The following is a 13,906-nucleotide window of genomic DNA, read 5'->3' on the forward strand; positions in this document are numbered from 1 at the left end:
TCGGCTGGGAGTCCGCCTGCGCCCAGCGGGCTCCCGGGGGACGCGTGGGCGGGGCCTCCCCTCAACCGCCCCTTCTCCACCTCTCACTCACTCATGCTCGCACTCGCCCGTGGGGCCCGTCAGCCGGCGTGACAACACTTAGGACCAGACAAGGGATTGAAGGTCTTCGCTTTCAAAGGCCCTGCGGTCACTGAGGGAAACTGGAAAGAACGCTGGAGTTTCAGAGGAGGAACTTGGAGGAAAGTGAGGAAATTCGGGTTCTGGTGGAATCGCTGTAATTCTCTGACCTTCGTTTATGGACTTTATCGTCAGGACCCTCCCCCATCCTCCTGTCCATCCCCCACCCTTCCCACACCCCTATCCCATTCCCCCACTCATCCCACACAAACCCCATCCCATCCCCCTGTCCATCCCCCACATCCCAAACCCCATCCCATCCCCCTGTCCATCCCCCCACATCCCCATCCCACACCCATCCCACACCCCTATCCCATTCCCCCACTCATCCCACACAAACCCCATCCCATCCCCCCACTCATCCCATACAAACCCCATCCCATCATCCTGTCCATCTCCCCCACACCCCAACTCCCTATCCCATCCCCCATACCTCATACCACACCCCCACCAATCCCCCCACCCCACACTCTTATCTCACACCCCATCCCATTCTCCCATCCATCCCATCCCATGATCCCACCCATCCCATCCCCCATTCTCATTCTCTCCCCATCCCCCACATCCTCCACACTCCCCAACTCCCCCAACCCATTCCTCTACCTCTCACATAACGACTCAAGGACCCAATCTTGGAACCAGGTCCTGTGTTCTTCCAATTTCTTTCTGATTATTACACACATCTAAACACACGCGCGTGCGCACCACGCGCGATTATATTTACATGAGGTTCAAGACTGCTCTGTGGTGATGAAATCTAGCCAGCTTAGGATAGAGAAGGTTGGCTGCAAAAGAGCAAGAGGAAAAAAAATAGGAGTAAGGAGAGGAAAGCTTCTTCCTAGGCAAGCATTCTTCCACTTGAGCCAGTCCCTGTTTGAGAGGAAAATTATATATCTTGTTTGGGATGATGGTCCAAACGTTGTAACTTTTTATCAAAATTCATTGATATGTGTAGAAGAATCATGTTTGTTTTATGCAAACTGAACCTCAATGAGTTTTGTTTGTTTTCAAGCAGGATGTGGTCATGCATCTACGTAATCTCAGCTACTCAAGAACTGAAGGCAGAATAATCGAGTTCTGGACGGGTTTGGGCAACGTTAGCCAGATCCCATGTTAAAACAAAATGCAGGGGCTGGGAGTTTGGCCTAGTGGTACAGTGCTTGCCTAGCATGCACGAAGACCCGGGTTCGATTCCTCGGTACTGCATACATAGAAAAACGCCAGAAGTGGTGCTGAGGCTCAAGTGGTAGAGCTCTAGCCTTGAGAAAGTCCAAGGACAGTGCTCAGGCCCTGAGCCCAAGCCCAGGACTGGCAAAAAAAACAAAAAAACAAAAACAAAAAAAAAAACAAAATGCAGGGGCTGGGAGTTTGGCCTGGTGGTAGAGTGCTTGCCTAGCATGCATGAAGACCAGGGTTTGGTTCCTCCGTGACACATACAGAGAAAAAGCTGGAAGTGATGCTGTTGCTGCAGTGGTAGAGGGCTGGCTTTGAGAAAGCCCAAGGACGGTGCTTAGGCCCTGAGTTTAAGCCCTAGGGCTGGCAGAGAGAAATTTTTTTAATGCAAACAAAAGGGCTGGAGGAGTATGGCGGAAGTGGTGAAGGGGTTGAGGGTAATCAATTCCTAGGTTCAATTCGCAGTACACAAGAGGAAAAATAAAAAAAGGTTATACAACTAAGTCCAAGAAGAAGAAAAAGACCCTATAAGATAAAGAAAATATAACACTTGGCAGTGTCACAGCTATGAACTCTATTCACAGGGCCATAATAAACATAATCCACAAATACTGTTTCAACCCAAGTGTTTATTATTGAGAGAACAGAGAAAAAGAGTTTTGGGGGTTGTTGATGGGTTTGAAGGAGGGATGATGAGGTGGGAATGGAAGAAGTGTTGGGAGCTAAGTCTTCCATTACACAAAAACTATGTCAAAATAAGTTAGGAAATAACATTATAAATTTACTTTTTTTTTTCCAGTCCTGGGTCTTGAACTCAGAGCCTGGCCACTGTTCTTGGGCTTTCTCAAGACTAGCGCTCTACCCTAGAGCCACAGCACCACTTGCAGTTTTCTGGTGGTTAGATTCTCATGGACTTTCAAGCCTGGGCTGGGTCTGAACCACGAGCCTCAGATCTCAGCCTCCTGAGTAGCTAGGATGACAGGCGTGAGCCACTGGCACCTGGCAGCACACTACCACAACTTATGGCTTTTGAGTGGTTAATTGGGATAAGAGTCTCGCAGGGACTTTTCCAATCTCACAGCCAGCCTAGGCCAGCTTCCCACTGCATCCTCCTATCTCAGCCTCCTGCATAGCTAGGATGACTGGTGGAAGCCACTGGCACCCAGCTAAATTACGTATTTTTAATCTACACACCTATTTGACACTTGTCTGCGAATGCTGCTGTGAACATGATATACAAGTATCTCCAGAACCTGCTTTCAATTCTAGAAGTGGAATTGATAGTGCAACTTAGCTATTTTCTAAAAGTTAATACCCTGATCACTATCAAAGTATGAGTCAAAAAATTACCTTCCCCTAAACTTTAGGGCCTAAAGTCTCAGGGACCAACAGGCAGGCTGGTTAGGTGACTGTGAAAGTGCACACGATAATCTTTACGCCTTATGTCCAGGTTCTGATCACTTTTTCTTGTAGACCCGCCCACCATCAGTAGGTACTGTGAACCATTGGCCATCTTGCTCCCTGTGGTTAGACCGGAAGTACTGCTGAATGACAGCAATATCGCTAAGACCTACATCACCCAGCTGTTATGAGGACACCATGAGGTGATAATGGGAGACTGCCTGTCAAGAGTTTGTCACATGGTGGGTGTTTTAAAACACAGTAGTTCATATTATTGTTACACGGAAGCTGAGTGGGAGAGGGAAGTGACAGAGTGGGTGGCCGTGACTTCTGTCATGGAAGGGACTGAGGCAGGATCCTGGGGCCTGACCTCCTCCATACCACAATGTTGGGGGAACTAATATTTCTTTTTAGGAGTTTCCATGGGATTCTTGCTTCCTCAGGCACCATCGGAGCAGTACTGGCCTGGCTAATTAGCTATAAGCCAGTCTTATTTGGGTTCCTACTCTTTCTGTTGTTGCTTAGCAACTGGCTTGTCAGACATGAATTCACACCCCAGCCCTCTGAACCCCATCCCCAGCAGGTAAGTAAGAGGGGGCTTAGTTTTAGCTAGGAGTTATGGAACCATTACCATTAGACTGGAGATGAGGGATTGCTGAGAAGGTATCAGGTTAAGGGGACAAGACTGCTCAGGAGTTGAGAACTCTGGTCTCAGTTTCTGCTCTCTGGCTTTCCCTTGGGTGATGGCAGATGAGTCACTTCCTTCTCCAAGGTCTCAGTTGCCTTAGTTGTAAAATAAGGGCCATCCTTTCACCTGTTACCAGGCTCATGAGCCAGAAAGTTCTTGGTCTCATCTCAGAATTTAAGGACAGACACAGTGAAGCCTGAAGCAGAAGCAGGTCTATTAGTGCAAAGCAAAGCAAAGGTACACCCTCCCTGTGTGTTAGTTCAAGAAGGAGTTGTGCTGAAGGCCCAGGACCTCAGGTTTTATTGGGAAGTCTATGGACATGGGCAATCAGTCCTGAAAACTGGGTGTGTGTGCCATTCACTTCTGCAGACTGAGTCATGTGTTGTCTACCCTTTCTGTATGTCAGCTAGGAAATTCATGGCTTTGGAAGGTTAGAGCTGAGCTGTCATTTTTTGTAGGCTGGGCAGGTAAAGAAGACCTCGTTGTATATCATGAATCATTCCTTTAATGGCAGCAGTCCAAGATGTGATTCCGTGTTCTTAGCCATCAGGCTTCCTAACTCTCCACCTGTCTCCTCTATCAGTACACCCTCGAAGTGTGGGTCTTACAATCTTATAAGGGGCTGCAGATGTCTTCCCTTGGAAAGTAGTTCTTGTGTAGCTGTTGGCCTCGGAGGTGTTGTTGGATAATGTCTGAGGCTGTGGTGGCGGAAAGGGGCGTGGGCAGAGCTTGACAAGTCCTGCCTGTTGATGGCGCTCATCTTGAGGTCCTGGCTGAATCCCTGGACACTATCATTGGTAGATGGGGAAAAAAAACCCTTTATGTCAGTCCTGGGGCTTGAACTCAAGGCCTAGGCGCTGTCTCTTAGCCTTTTCACTTAAGGCTATCACTCTGCCACTTGAGCCACAGCTCCATTTTTGGCTTCTTAGTGCTTAATTGGAAATAAGTGTCTTGCAGACTTTCCTCCCTGGGCTGACTTTGAACCAAAATCCTCAGATCTCAGCCTCCTGAGCAGCAACGGTTACAGGTGTGAGCCACCAGCATTCAGCTAAAATCCTAATTCTTTAATGCTAAAAATGTCATCCATCTTGTTTAGTTCTGCTCTGCACCTGGAACAAAGAAGGAAGAAGAAAAGAAACAAGGAAAAGAGGTGAGTATCGTGGCTCAGATTCTCTGGAATTTCCTGTGCCTGGGCACCATGGCCACTCTACCTTGACAAACAGATGCAACGTTCCTTAAAGTATGGTCAGTGACCACCTTGCCACAGTCTGGAGGGGCATGCCAGCCTGCCCTAGAGAGGTGACTCAGTCCTACTTCTGAGACCTCCTGAAACTCTACTACGTAGGAGTCTAGCAGTCAGACAACAATGAGACCAGCTGCCTGCATGAGAGAGCAGGATCTCAATTTATGACAAGTAGTAGCCCCTTTGGGTATCAAAACATAGATCTTTAAGAATTAATCTTAGCTGGGCACAATGGCTCACGCCTGTAATGCTAGTTACTCAGGAGGCTGAGATATGAGGAACGAGGTTCAAAGCCAGCCTGGGCACTAAACTCCATGAGACTCTTATCTCCAATTAATCACCAGAAAACCAGAAGTTGTGCGGTGGCTCGAGGGGTAGGACAGTAGCCTTGAGCGGAAGAGCTCAGGGACAACTCCCAAGCCCAGAGTTCATGTCCCATGACTGACAGGAAAAAAAATTAATCTTAGCTGGGAGCCAGGAGTTTGGCCTAATGGTAGAATGCTTGCCTAGCATGCATGAAGACCAGGTTCAATTCCTCGGTACCACATAAACAGAAAAGGCTAGAAGTGGTGCTGTGGCTCAAGTGGTAGAATGTTAACCTTGAGGAAAGTCCAAGGACAGTGTTCATGCCCTGAGTTCATGCCCCAAGACTGGCAAAAAAAAAAGAAAAAAATTAATCTTCACAGGGTGCTAGTTCACACCTGTAATCTTAGCAACTTAGAAGGCTGAGACTTGTAGGATGGAAGTTTGAATCTAGCATGGGCAGAAAAGTCTGTGTGACTCCATTTACAGCCTATCAGCAAAATGCTGGACCAGAGGTATGGCTCATGTGGGAAAGCACCAGCCATGAGAAAGACAGTTGAGCAAGAGCATGAAGCCCCTGTCCTAGTGCACACATCCATGGAATTATCCTGTTTGGCTGGAGGTTTAACTAGTAGAGCACCTTCCTGAGTACAAGGACTCAAGATCAAACTCCAGTACTACACTGAAATCTCTAAAGATTCATTCTTTGCACTTAAAAGTATTTGCATCATAATTTCCATTAGATAAACCTTTTTTCTTTCTTTTTTTGGGCTGATATTGGAGTTGAACTAAAGGCTTCATACTATCACCTTTTCTGCCCAAGGCTGTTGCGTACCACTTAGGCCAGGAAAAGCCTTTTCCTGGTTAGTCTCAGACTTTCTGCCAGACTTGCTTTAAACCTTGATCCTCAGAGCTCAGCCTCCTGAGTACCTAGGATTATAGGCATGAGCCACCTGCACCTGATTTAGAGAAACATTGTTTAGGGGTCGGTCCCAGAGTTTGAGCTCACACTTCACTTGCTGGGCAGGTGTTCTGTCACTTAGCTATGCCTCCAGCTGTTTTTTTGGTTAGCTATTTTTTTTTTCTGCCAGTCCTCAGGCTTGAACTTATAGAGTCTGAGCGCTATCCTTGAGCTTTCTCAAGGCTAACACTCTACCACTTGAGCCACAGCACCATTTCTAGCCTTTTATATGTATGTGGTACTGAGGAATTGAACCCATGGCTTTGTGTATGCTTGGCAAGCACTCTACCACTAGGCCAGCCTCACAGCACTTTGGTTAGCTTGCTTGCTTGCTTTATTTATTTTATTTTTCGGTGAGTCATGGGGCTTAAACTCTAGGCCTGGGTGATGTCCCTGAGCTCTTCAGTTCAAGGCTACCACCCTACCCCTTGAGCCACAGCACCAATTCCCATTTTCTAGTGGTTAACTGGAGATGAGTGTCTCAGATTCTTTAGTGCCCGGACTGGATTTGAACCTCCATCCTCAGCTCTCAGCCTCCTGAGTAGCTAGGATTATAGGTGTGAGCCACCATGCCTGGCGATGGTTAGCTATTTTTAAATAAGGGTCTATGTTTTTATCAGAGTCCAGTTTTAGACCACAGTCATCCTGCTTATGCCTGCCTGCTGCCTAGCTCCATGGGAGCTTGTTAACTCTTTCCCCAGGTTGGCTATGAACTTCCACCCTACCCATCTCCACTTCTCGGACATTACAGGTGTGGGCCAATGCACCCTGTTAATAGTGTAGATTTTATAAGAAAAGAGTCCAGGGTGAGAGCAAAATTTAAGACAATCCCCCAATATTGCTAAGAAGTTGGGTAGGCTTACCAGAATCAAAGGAGAATAAAATCCCTTGTTCCTTAACCATCTGGCTTGGCTCACCAAAATATGTGAACTGCTTCAGGTCACCGGATCTGGAGGATGCAAAGTTCTTGCTCTCATCCAAGAAAGAGCTCAAGGACAGACACACTGGAGATTGAGACAGAAAGAAAATCTATCACTGCAAAGCAAAGCACAGGGCACCCTGTGTCCTGTGGAGGAGGGAGATGTCAAGAAGGAGCTGCACTGGAGGTCTCAAGACCTCAAGCCTGGGGACACTGGGGTGGGGGGTGAGATATGGAGGTTGTCAGTGCGGAAAGCTGAGTGGAAGTGTCATCAACTCTTTGTATGTGCCTGGGCTATGCATCATCAGCTCCTCCAGCGTGTCTGGCAGGGGTATCATGGCCATGAGGGCTGTGAGGAAGACCCTGTTATGTATCACCACTCATTCCCTCACCATTAGCATCCAGGACGTACTGCCTTCTCATCACCTCAGCATCAGCATTCCTAGCTCCCCATCTAGGTGCTGTGTCATTCCCCAGTCCTCCCACGTCATGTTTCAATGAGCAGATGACCCTAGAGAGACTTACCAGCTCAGTTATGACTCTAAAATCCAGTGAGGAGGACAGCTGAAAGGCTCATGGAACGTGCCAATGTGTTAGCCAGCTTCCTGTTACCATAACCAGTGCCTGAAACAATCATAAGGAGAAAAGGGCCATTTTGGAGACTGCAGTCCATGATTGGGCAGACTCCCTGCTTTCAAACTCTAGTGGCACAGAGGATGGAGAATACATCATTACATAGAGAAGCAAAAGCGGCTCCCCTTGTGACAGGAAATGAGAGCCACAAGATCAAGGTCCCACAATCCTTTCAGAGTATGCTCCCAATCACCCGAACGCCTTCCATGAGGCTCTACCTCTGGAAGGTTCCCACCTCCAGCAGCGCTGTGGCTGGAGGACAAACCTTTCATGTAACTCAGAGGCATGCAAAGATGTTCCTAATTGAAGGAGGGCAGGTTTTACCTAATGTTTCAAAGCATGTGTGCAAAGCCTTTATTGTTCCTGTAGGCATGTGTCTAATGAAAGGGTTTTGTGTGTGTGTGTGTGTGTGTGTGTTTGGCTTGAATTCAGGGCCTGGGCACTGTCTCTGAGCTTCTTTTGCTCAAGGCTAGCATTCTACCACTTGGGCCACACAGCCAGCTTTTTCTTTGTAGGTGGTACAAAGGAATCAGACCCAGGGCTTCATGCATGCTAGGCAAGTACTCTACCACTAAGCCACATTCCCAGCCCATTGTGAAAGTATTTAAGGCAGGGGCCAGGAGTTTGGCCTAGTGGTTAAAGTGCTTGCCTAGCATGCACAAAGACCCGGGTTCGATTCCTCGGTACCACATACATAGCAAAAAGCCGAAAGTGGTGCTGAGGCTCAAGTGGTAGAGTGCTAGCCTTGAGAAAGTCCAAGGACAGTGCTCAAGCCCTGAGCCCAAGCCCAGGACTGGCAAAAAAAAAAGAAAGTATTTAAGGCAAGATGCCTCATCCTTGGCACTGTGCTGATGGATAGTCTTTGTGTAGAGGGTCCGTCATCCTGTGCATGGCTACAAGGTTAGCAGTATCTCATGCTCTGTATGCAGATGCCAGTATAGAACGTCCCCTCTTGGCTTGCGCAAAAACAAAAGATATCTCTGGGCATTGCCCTCCAGGGAGGACAAACAGCCTCCCAAAGAATACAATTTTCCATGAAAGAAGTCAGTAGTAAAGCAAGGCAAATGGCAATGGGGCGGGAAGAGAAACACAGTGGGAGGGAGCAACAGGGACTCTCGGTATGTTGGTGATACTTTACTTAAGCATGTATGACAACACAGGAATTTGTTAAACTTTTTATACCCATTGGGATATTTCTTTTTAAAATGTTTTAAGCTCATAAGTCTCTAACTGAATCAAAACAAAAAAAAAATAGCATGATTGTTCATGCAGAGGAAGATTAATGAGGGTCACAGAGACCAGAGCATGTCATAAGACCACAGAGACTGTGGTATGAGGTCTCACTGGCCTGTCAAATTGCCCAGAAAGGGCAAATTTTGGGAGACATATATTAAGGTTCAGGGCTTTATATATTCTATAATTAGATTATTCCTTTGAATCTGAGACAAGTGGATCTTGGGAATTTGAAGCCTTATGAAAATGAAAAAGTGATCTTCCCTCTCTGGACCCTAATTCTATTTTATTACATTTTATTTTATTTTGCCACTCCTAGGCTTGAACTTGGGGTTTGAGCACTGTTCTTGGGCTTTCTCAAGACGAGAGCTCAACCACTTGAACCATAGCACCATTTCTGGCTTTTTCTATGTATGTGGTACTGAGGAATCAAGTCTGGGTCTTTCTGCATGCTAGGCAAGCACACTACCACTAGGCCAAACTCCTGGCCTATTTATTTTATTCTAGCTTAGTGGGTCTGGGGATGGGAAGAGGGCCTCTTACATGCTAGGCAACCTTCTACAAGTGAAATACATCCCCAGCCCCAGCCCCACCCCCAACCCCCAACAGTTTTTCTTTTGCTGGTCCTGGATTTGAACTCAGGTCCTACACTTTGTCACTGAGCTTTCTGGCTTTTTTGAGATGAACTGGACATAATAGACTCAAAGATTGTGCTGCCTGGGCTGGCTTCAAACCACAATCCTTGGATCTTGGCCTCCTTAGTAGCTAAGATTACAGGTGTGAGTTATCAGTGCCTGGTGACACCTTGATCCTTTCACTCACAAATGGTGGCAAAGATGTTCTCCTTGCTAGAAAGTGTGAGCACTGATTAGTAGTTAAGAAAATGGTACGGAGCTGAGCATTGTAGCACACACCTGTAATCCCAGAACACAAGAGGCTGAGGCATGAGGATCAAGAGCTCAAGGACGACCTGAGCTACACAGCGAGACCCCGCCAAAATAATACATAAGTAAGAAGTTAAGTAGAACAGGTGTTTAGGGAGGGAAGATGTTACCATTGCTAATCGACTTTGTTCTTTTTCCTGGTGGGGAGCCTAGGAGGGGGAACAGAAACCAGCAATTTCCGAAGCCAACCCCAACGACCGAGCTATGAGCATGAAAGATATCGAGAAGGTACATGCCTGCTTTGCCCTCCAGGACAAGATCCTCCAGCGCCTGGTGTTCAGTGAGATGAAGCTGAAGGTCTTGGAAAACCAGATGTTCCTCATGTGGAATAAGATCAACCACCAAGGGCGGTCTAGCAGACACTGGAACTACCCCAGGAGAAAATACAGAACACGGAGGCAGGAGTCCGCTTTCTCTACCATCTCTGATTGTACTTCCAGCTTTCCCACTGAATGAGACTGAAGTGGGCTGCCCTCTGCTGCTGATGTCTTGATTCAGTGCCTTTTTCTTGTGGTGGTTCCTATAACAAATTACCTGAGATTGGGAACAGTATGAAGAGGGTGATTGAGTCCACACTTCTAGAGAACCAAGAATACAGTGGATAGCGCCATGCGGTGGGAGCAAGTGTGTGTGTGGGGGGGGGGGGAGAGAGACAGAGGGCCAGAGCCAGACAAAGGCAAAGAGACAGGTCATGTGATGAGAAAGGAAGTAAGAGAAAAACTCTTGTAACAAACCAATCCAGTCCCAAAGTAACCAATCCAGTCCCTAGTCCCTGATAGGAGCATCCTTGCAGATGACAGAACCCCAATAACCTAATACCTTCCCTCTAAGTCCTAAAGGTACTATACCGTGTCCCAGGACCCTTACACTGGCGAACTGTTGGCAGACAAACCGCAGCACTCACTCAGTAAAACCCAGTTAGGGAATGTCTGGTCACATTGTAGCGTGCAGGAAGACCAGAGGCTGCCAGGTCACCTCACCACCCACGGCATACAGCAGGTCAAATCCAAGCCAACAGGGCTCTGGAGCCCGCTCCTTCCTCTTTCCTAGGTGTCCTCTGCCACCCTCACCTTACCTGTTTCTGTCTTCCTTCTCCCCTTGTTCTGAGAGGCCAGAGCAAGTGCTGCCCAGGAGAGCTCTGACATTGACCTTGTGGCTCCTGAGCTGGAGACCAAAATAAAACCCTACCGTCTTCCTGGGCTGTCCAGGCCCTTGAGCTCTTTTCTGGCCTTCCGCTCCTTCACCAGTCATCACATCCAAGCGTCAAGCCGTGTCAGAGGATGCCAAACATTTGACATTCGTGTCTGTTTGCCCCGGCTGTGAGCCCTCGGAGCGTGGGACTCAGTGCTGCCCTGTTAAATTTGCCATCTTAAGTGGCCTCAAGGGAAAATAAAAGATTTTTCTGTAAATTAATTTTTCAAATACATAAACATTTAAAATAGTGGCTTAACTTGGATACAACTATAAAAAGGACAGAAACAAGCCATGTTAAAGTTCTAGCCAGAGCTGCTCTGCTACTGAGGGACGAGAGCTGGTGAATTTGGGGTTAAAAGATGTGTGAACAAGTGTTGTCAGAGGCAGGCTGGCTTCACCCTGAGCTGCTCTGCAGGGAGAACCATCTTGCTGGGACTCAGCATGACCTGATGCCAGGCTGGGGTCACCCCTCAGCACAAATACCATGTGGTTTTCTGGGGGTGGGTGATTCCTGGAGTTTGAACTCAGGGTCTCATGTTTCCACCTAGGAAACATGAGTAGAGCTTAGGTGCTCTACTGCTGAGCCATGTCTCCAGACCTGTTTATCCACTTTATAGATATGGGGTGTTACTTGTAGCAGAGCAGACCACAGTCACAAGCATTTCTGTGCCTTTGGTCTGCATAACCATGTTCTCCTTCTTGGCACAAATGGTTCTAAGCCTAGGTCTGAATGTCTTCAGTACTTGTTCTGTGCTGTGTGTCACTCATCCCCAGTGGCTTTTGCTGGGGACAAGAAGTTCATGGAAGCTGGGCATGGTGGCTCAGGCCTGTAATTCTACTCAGGAGACTGAGATCTGAGGATCAAGGTTCAAAGCCAGCCTGGGCACCAAAGGACCTAGAACTCATCTCCAATTAACCTCTAGAAAACCAGAAGTGGGGCCTGGCCCAAGGGTAGAGTAGGGTGGTAGCCTTGAGCTGAAGAGCTCAGGGACAGTGCCGAGACGGACTTCAACCCCCATGAACCACAAAAAAGTTTATGGAATCGCTGTAGGAACAGCCATGGAAGGTTATACAAAGAACAAGTATGATCACTCATTCAAAAGCAGGGTGGTTGACCCCACCCCCCAAACCCCCAGGGCTATAAGAGGAGATGGTCTTCAGTCATGAATGGAAAGCATCCCCCACCCCATAACAAGGGGGTGGGGGCTGGCTTTCAAAGGAGATGTAGGCTAGAGCTGAGATTTTTTTTTTTTTTTGCCAGTCTTGGGCTTGAGCTCAGGGCCTGAGCACTGTCCTTGGACTTTCTTTTTTCTTTTTTTTTGCCAGTCCTGGGCTTGAGCTCAGGGTCTGAGCACTGTCCTTCGACTTTCTCAAGGCTAGAGCTCTACCACTTGAGCCTCAGCACCACTTCCAGCTTTTTTTTTTTCTAGGTATGTGGTACCGAAGAATCGAACCTGGGTCGTCGTGCATGGTAGGCAAGCATTCTACCACTAGGCCAAACTCCCGGCCCTGTCCTTGGACTTTCTCAAGGCTAGAGCTCTACCACTTGAGCCTCAGCACCACTTCCGGCTTTTTTCTATGTATGTGGTACTGAGGAATAGAACCCGGGTCTTCATGCATGCTAGGCAAGCACTTTAACCACTAGGCCAAACTCCCGGCCCTACAGCTGAGATTTTTAAATGTGGGCGCATGCTGCCATCTTGTGGCCACCTTTCTATATCACATGCTGATGGACTGATCTGACTAAACTCAGTCTCAGGAGGAAAAAGCATCTGTCTGGGCGCTGGTGGCTCATGCCTGTAATCCTAGATCTGAGGATCGTGGTTTGCAGCCAGCCTGGGGAGAAAAGTTTGCAGGACTCATCTTCAATTAATCATCAAAAAAAGCTGAAAGTGAAGCTTCAGTTAAGTGGTAGAGTGTTAGTCTTGAGTAAAAAAAAAAAAAGCTCAGGGACAGCACTCAATTCCTTGATTCAAGGCCCAGATGACACAGAGAAACAAAAAAAAAAAATTAAAAAAACCTTGCAACCGGAGCTAGAGCCATCACAAAGGAGGAACTCTGAGACTGCAGCTGGACCCAGGTATTTAGCTTCGCTTGCAGACCTCACCTCGGAGTATGACAGATGCTGGGATCCCAATCTCATCTCACCCACTTCCTGAGAACCCTGCTCCTTGGACCAGCTTCCTTGACTGTAAAATGGAACCTGCTCTGTGGGACTGCTGTTCAGAACAAAGGCTAGAGCACAGGACAGGGCATAAACACTGTCTGTGCCCTGGGCTCAGCTTAGCTCCCTGTGAGCAAACAACCATCCCTCCCCACTCGTGGAAAAGAGCCAGATCCCAGCTCTGCTGCCATCGCTAAACTTGTTTTGTGACCTTGGAAAGTGACTTCCTCTCTCATCCACTCAATGTGAGGTGAAGTTGAGTCAAAATCTCCCAGACTTTTGGCCCTGGGGATACAGAAGATCCAGAAAGCTTGCCTCCATCCACCCACACCCCCAACCAGGAGTATGCCGACTACCAGCTAAAGGAAGACATCGAGCCTTGTCCTACCACCAGTGCTGGAGAGGCTCTGCAGAGAAATGCTGCGGGGGAAGACTTCCGTTGCTGGCTGAGGCTCATGGCCAGCATCGGCACGGCCCAGGAACACCTCAGAAACAGCCTCTCTGTCCCCACTGGACTTGTGGGTATCAGAATCTATAGTTCCCTGTAATCTCCAGGATGCCCCTATGCACAGCTGGCCACCCTGGCCCTGCCTGTAAGCTGGGACAGAACAGAACCTCAGCTGGGGCCACATCAGCCTCAACTACACAGCAGGAAAACAGAACTCTTGGAAAATCGTGGCATCCAGGTTGTAACACCTGGACTCTATGGAGGCCTGACTCCAGTGGGGTTAAAAGAATCTGAGCAAGGAAGACATGTTTTAACTTTTATGTCAACTAAAGATGGAAGACGGCACTCCTAGAATGCGGAGAAAGATCCTATGTCTGCCACAGGACTACATTGATGTTTGGCTTCAAAACACCCACCTCACTGCC

General features: G+C 47.9%; 1 protein-coding gene across 2 annotated transcripts; it reads left to right on the plus strand.

Annotated features, from left to right (window-relative positions):
- The first annotated feature begins 34 nt into the window (after positions 1–34).
- On the plus strand, positions 35–10,891 carry Tex46 (testis expressed 46). 2 transcript variants are annotated; one of them, XM_090335596.1, is made up of 4 exons: positions 35–243; positions 2,824–2,993; positions 4,536–4,589; positions 9,829–10,891. In XM_090335596.1, exons 2-4 carry the CDS (start codon positions 2,961–2,963, stop codon positions 10,129–10,131), a joined length of 390 nt encoding a protein of 129 aa, XP_090191722.1. In that variant the 5' UTR covers positions 35–243; positions 2,824–2,960; the 3' UTR covers positions 10,132–10,891. The 2 variants fall into 2 exon arrangements, with proteins under 2 accessions (XP_090191722.1, XP_090191721.1); XM_090335595.1 differs by lacking the exons at positions 35–243; positions 2,824–2,993 and adding an exon at positions 3,025–3,334.
- The last annotated feature ends 3,015 nt before the right edge of the window (positions 10,892–13,906 follow it).

The sequence above is a fragment of the Megascapheus bottae genome, chromosome 6 (assembly GCF_031878675.1).
Source record: "Megascapheus bottae isolate mThoBot1 chromosome 6, mThoBot2.hap1, whole genome shotgun sequence".
In the NCBI taxonomy this organism is placed as follows: Eukaryota; Metazoa; Chordata; class Mammalia; order Rodentia; family Geomyidae; genus Megascapheus; species Megascapheus bottae.